Consider the following 6,283-nt stretch of genomic DNA (forward strand, 5'->3'; position numbering starts at 1 on the left):
ACAGGAAGACTAGGCTCGAATCGTGGTCCCCAATCTGACCAAATACATATCCGTACTGTTACTTCTAAATTTAGGTCGTATTATCCACTTGCGATACTCACGAATATATACCCCCTGTCGTTTAAACGTATGTACTTAATTCTCATTGTTCGCTTAACGAGAAAATTGTCGCAATGGCACAATCGCAATATATGTAATAACGCCTGTATGTAAAACGCCAATGTATGTAAGTCACACAAGCGCTTTTGGATTATTCCGGACTCGTGATACATGGTAGTATGTCTTTGCCAAAGGATGGATTAGGTTTCTTCCATTATTTCAAGAGCTTAGTGTTTTGACAATATTAAGAGAATTTGATTGATTTTGTTATTATTTGGTCAAACATTATTTCCTTATTAATATTCGAAAATCAAGAATGTTATCATCAAAAATATGAATATCGTTTTTCAATAAGAAATAATATTTATGGAAAAGGTATTGTTAAAGAGAAAGAGTACAGTATATTACAATCTTGGTCAAAGTTAAAGAGATAAGTAACTACATATTAAAAGATTATCTCTCTGTGAAGAGAGAAAACAAAAGAAAAGAAATTTGTTCGAACGTACAGGAACGCCAAAAAGGCGTTATCAAATCGTCGAAATACCGTTCTGTAAGAAGATGACCTCGGAAGACAACTCGGATGATCTTTTGACGAATTGGGTTCCGGAAATGCCGACGGTCCAAGAAATTAACAAGTCCATGCAAAACTTTGCTATCCCGGACTATATCGTTTTCGTCTTGATGCTTTTAGTTTCTGCTTTTGTTGGTATTTATTTTGGTTTCGTAAAAAAGATCTCAGGCGAGGATGAATATTTGGTTGGTGGTAGAAACATGAAGACATTTCCGATCAGTTTGAGTCTGATAGCCAGTTTTATATCAGGTAGAATATTAGCAAACATTTTTTTATCTTGATTCTCATCCATTCTATATCAATGTGTTAATTATTGTGTACACAATCTGTATACATGTTGTTTCTTAGGTATCTCTTTATTGGGTATACCAACCGAGGTTTATGTTTATGGGACTACATATCTTTTTATCTCTTTTGGATTGATCATTACGGGCTTTATCATGTCGAAAGTATTTTTACCAGTTTTTCATGATTTGAAAATCACTAGCACGTATGAGTACCTTGAAAGGCGTTTTGATAAAAAAATCCGATTATTAGGATCCTTCCTCTTTTCCATCAGTATGGTAAGTAATATGCATATTTTGTAGTAATATAAGTAAATGATAATTGATAATTGATTAATTCTTGTATATTGATATCATATAGATAGTTTATCTACCTATCGTCATCTATGTACCAGCATTAGCTTTTAATCAAGGTGCGTATAATCATTAATTAAAATGTTTGAATGAAATATTTTTTTGTTTGATCCATTTATCATTTTTAGTAACCGGAATCAATGTCCATATCATCACACCTTTTGTATGCATTGTTTGTATTTTTTATACTTGTATGGTAAGAATTAAAATTTTTTTTATCATTGAGAATCTTGTTCATATCGATTATGTTTAGATTATGTTGCTTATAGGGTGGATTAAGAGCAGTGGTTTGGGCCGATTTCATTCAAGTTCTCGTAATGTTCGGATCAATGCTTTTGATCACGATCAAAGGCACTTCGGATATTGGTGGATTATCGGTTGTATTAAGAAGAAATCGGGACTCTGATAGACTCGAATTTCCAGCGTTCGTATTTCGAAATTTCCAATTTTATAGAGCTTAATATATACCTAGATATATTAAAAAGATACATTTATCTTCTATCAAATAAAATAGATTCGATTGGAGTCCTACGACAAGACACACAATTTGGTCACTTGTAATTGGGGGATTTGTTCACTGGTTGCAGAGCTTGGCAGTCAGTCAAAACACAATACAGCTTTATCTCGCTTTACCTACTTTGCATTTGGCTAGAAGGTGCTCACAAAATTTTTAATGAAATCATATTTTTCCACTCTAATTTAGAATAGTACAAATAGCTACTTGTTGATTTTAGGGCACTTTGGTATTTCATTATAGGAGTTTCATTAATCGTGGGAACATGTGGATATGCAGGCATGTTAATATATGCTTGGTATTATGAATGTGATCCATTGACAACAAAAGTAATGGAATTCTTGCCATTTTTACATTTATTATTCTATTCAATTTCTTTCAATAATTCATTGATCAATTAATTATAGCTGGCTGGTACAAAGGATCAGCTTTTACCACTTTTAGTTATGAACGTTTTGGGAGATTATCCTGGATTACCTGGCTTATTTGTTGCTGGAGTATTCAGTGCTGCTCTCAGGTATTACAGATGAATTAACAATGAATTAAATATTTTAACAATGATAATACATTCCAATAATTTATAGTTCTTTATCAACTGGTTTGAACTCTATGGCAGCGGTCGTATTAGAAGATTTTATTAAGCCATTTCGTAAAACAGGATTTACTCCTAGAGTTGCTGATATTTTCATGAAACTTACTGTCATCATCGTTGGAGCAATTTGTGTGGCTCTCGCTTTTGTCGTCGAAAAAACTGGATTGCATGTTTTGCAGGTAAAGAATCAATGAAAAATATACTTAATATATTTTGAGAAATATTTCGAGTAATAAATAAATGTGTATGATGATAGAATTTCTTTTTCTAATTCGTGATAAAGCTATCTGTCAGTCTAAATTCTATAACCAATGGTCCATCTCTTGGTATTTTTACTATGGGGGTTCTATTGCCTTGGGTAAATGCAAAGGTATTTTTGATATTGTTATTACAATATTTCTTAGAAATATATTTTATCTATTTCATCCATTTATAATAATCTTAGGGTGCTCTTATTGGCGGTTTAGCTGGTTGTGGTTTTATGGGTTGGATCACTTTAACAGCTCAAACAGCTATAGCTAGTGGAAAAATGAAGTGAGTTATTTTTCCTATAAAATGTAATTAGAAAAAAAAAAAAAAATAAAGAGAATTTCTAATTTGATGATAATTTATTTGAGATAGATTCGAAGAGAAACCTGTTACCACCAAAGGATGTATGTATTCCTTTCCTCAAATAGAAAATCTCTTGTTATTTATACCTTCTGAAACTATCTTGAATGAAGAGAATGGGAATTCATTTCCGTATGTAATTTAATTTATACAAAAATTTTATTATAAACGAACAATGAATGATTTATCTTGGTGTATGTAACAGTGAACAGCTATGGGCATTGTATCGCATCAGTTACTTATGGTACACCATAATAGGTACTTTGGTCACCCTAAGTATTGGTCTTATAGTAAGTATTATTTCTTCCGAAGATGTTGACAAATTAGATCCTATGCTGTTAGCTCCATTTATGAGGAAATTCCTGAGATCTTCTAAAAAAAATTTACAACAAATACAGGTGACCTATTATAAAGATTTTTTTAGTTCTTGAAAGCGAGTAAAGATCTTTACATAATTATGTTTATATTTTTTTTCTCAGATTGCGAGAAATGATTTCAAAGTTGACAAACAAGTGGACGTTGAAGAAGATAAAATAATAGCAATGTCATCAACATGACAATGATTACTTATTTAATTTTTTTATACTTTAAAAGAGACACTTTAAATCTTAATTTTTATTATTTTTCATTCAAAATCATATTATATGCACCTATCTCATTGTATGTACGATCTTATTACGAAATGTTTGTTTTAGAAAAAAATGTTAACTCTGGATGACGGATTTATAACTGTATATTTTAAAATACATTTAAATTTTGCTTAAAATATCATATAAACGTAACATGTGATGTCTTCATGATAGAATTCATTAATTATTCTATATTATATAATTGTTTTTGTGTATCACACGCAGATTTATTAAGGCTTAAAAATAATATTACAAATAATATTATTTATTAAGGCTTAAAAAATATTCTATTCAATATTCTTTTCTTTTCACTTCTTCACTTTTCCAATATAGCTATAGAATTTTAATGATTGTGTTAGATATTTTTGTTAGAATAGAAAAAGATCTATTTATGAATTGTCAAAAAGAAAAAAGAATACACTTGTTTATTATTACAATAAAAAGGATTATACAAAGAATAATATCAAAAGAAAAAAAATGTATTCTTCGTTCTTAATGAAAAGTGAAGACACTTTGAAGGCGGACATAATTCTAAATACTATCGTACATATATATGTAGGCATGTATATATATATATGTAATTTATATATTTACAAATTTATATTTATACAGCAAAAACTTCAATACTTATTGGTTTATTTACTTCAAAGTTTTATGTCCTTCGTGCAGATTGTATTTATTGAGGATAGATATACCGAAATGCAAAAGTTTATGTCAAAAATTATATCTAAATATAAACTACGATTTTATATTGTATATGTATAAGGATAAAAATTGTACAAGAAGAAGATAATCGAATACTGTAATATATATTTGTCTGTACTTATAGAAGAAATCAGACTGCACAATTACAGGTCTTCTTAATAAAAATCTCCATATCATTTATATTATTATATACACTTACATCTTTCTAAACTTTTTTATCTGACTTTTGAATGAATAAAGTTTTTCTAATATAACTTCTTTTCACACAATGTTTATCGACATTTTTGTCACATTTATATATTCAAATAATAAATAAATAACTTGTATGAAATCGTTATCTCGCTTAAATTTGTATATGATAAATTTACTTGTAGTTTAAATATAAAGAGAAAATATTGATACAGATTATGGAATTCTTTGTATAGTTGTTTTTCTTTGTACTTTTACAAGCCATACAAAAATCAATTGTGTTTATCAAAAATGATGTAGATAAAAAATATATCTGCAGCAGTGCGCGTTTTTAAAAAGCTAAGGAATTGATGTATTGAAAAAAACACACCACTCTGTTTTGTGCTAACTCTATAACGAACAACTCTTTTTTCTTTTATTATTATTATTATTATTATTATTATTATTATTATTATTATTATTATTATTATTATTATTATTAAAATATGAAAAAATCATGTCCTGGATTCTACACTTGAAAATCTTATCACATTCGAATATTTTGAATAATGAAAGTTATATATATTTTATAATAAAAATAATCTAGTATAACAATATTCTTATAAAAATGTATAAAAAGATATGTGAAGAACCCAGCGCCATCATTAACTCTCATTTTTTCATTACTAATAAAATATACAGCCTTAAGATCTTCAAATAGATCTTTAAGAATGTTTTATTTCAATTTTAGACTAGATCAGGAGAGTTTGATATATATATATATATATATACGAAGCAATACATTTGTTGGATTGATTGATTTTAAGAGAAAATTGATATATTACGTAGAGGAACACTCAAACAGCTGGTAAAATTTTTTCTGCACTTTTCAAATACACCAAGCTAATAATAAAATGATCATCATGCAATTGTATATTTATAACTAAATGGTATATAAAATATGTACTTTTTCATATTATTTTTTTTATCATTAAAGAAAAAGAATACCTATATAATAATTTACAAATATAATCAGATATATACGCTCGTAACATATATGAAAATAGTACTTTTAATATTTGTTTTACTCTTTTTTTTTTATTTTTAACAATAAAAATATTACTTATATGTTTTTTAATTTTATATTACGTAATTTTATTTATGAAAGTGTTTGCAAAACACTATCATGCAAATATTTGCTTGTAGAAAAACAGCAAAAGTTCTACACGTATGATTAGAGTTATAAATAATGCAGATATTAATTCTCTTTTTTCTCTATTAATATAATATAAAAACATGATAATATTACTCTAAAATATAATATCGCGCTAAATTGAATACAAACGGAATAATTGAAAATAGATTTTGTATATTAAATATTAATAATAAAAAAAAAATATCTTCTTTTTTTTTTTTTTTTTTAATGAAAATATAATATTAAAAATCATATAGATAACAAGTTTAGTCGTAACATGTACATTTAAGATACTCAATATGTTTTAATTAATTGTTAAGCATTTTCTAAGTACAATGAAACATATCATTAACTTATATGACTAATCTCATTAACTATTTTTTGTATGTATAATATAATAATTAATTAAATAATATAATTAAAATAATTATAACTTTTCTTCTAAAAAATATATATATATATATATATATATATATATATATATATATTCGAGGCACACGTCAAATGCGTTCAAGGATACATTCCCCTGATGTAATTAAAAAAATATATATAGCTTTGGAGTT

General features: G+C 27.0%; 1 protein-coding gene across 1 annotated transcript; it reads left to right on the top strand.

Annotated features, from left to right (window-relative positions):
* The first annotated feature begins 108 nt into the window (after positions 1 to 108).
* On the top strand, positions 109 to 3,732 carry LOC118445053 (sodium-coupled monocarboxylate transporter 1). Its single transcript, XM_035873971.2, has 14 exons — positions 109 to 919; positions 1,019 to 1,233; positions 1,316 to 1,367; positions 1,437 to 1,504; positions 1,578 to 1,732; positions 1,823 to 1,963; positions 2,043 to 2,151; positions 2,230 to 2,339; positions 2,407 to 2,593; positions 2,698 to 2,784; positions 2,860 to 2,948; positions 3,036 to 3,155; positions 3,229 to 3,421; positions 3,503 to 3,732. Exons 1-14 carry the CDS (start codon positions 658 to 660, stop codon positions 3,578 to 3,580), a joined length of 1,866 nt encoding a protein of 621 aa, XP_035729864.1. The 5' UTR covers positions 109 to 657; the 3' UTR covers positions 3,581 to 3,732.
* Positions 3,733 to 6,283: the final 2,551 nt, after the last annotated feature.

Source organism: Vespa mandarinia, chromosome 3 (genome assembly GCF_050613455.1).
Source record: "Vespa mandarinia isolate Hongniang chromosome 3, ASM5061345v1, whole genome shotgun sequence".
NCBI lineage: Eukaryota > Metazoa > Arthropoda > Insecta > Hymenoptera > Vespidae > Vespa > Vespa mandarinia.

Excerpts from the sequence above, each read along its gene's own strand:
- LOC118445053 (XM_035873971.2), top strand. The coding sequence starts at position 658 with ATGACCTCGGAAGACAACTCGGATGATCTTTTGACGAATTGGGTTCCG. Across the intron at positions 1,368-1,436 it reads AGCATTAGCTTTTAATCAAG|TAACCGGAATCAATGTCCAT; the intron begins GTGCGTATAATC and ends TATCATTTTTAG. Across the intron at positions 2,594-2,697 it reads CTGGATTGCATGTTTTGCAG|CTATCTGTCAGTCTAAATTC; the intron begins GTAAAGAATCAA and ends TTCGTGATAAAG.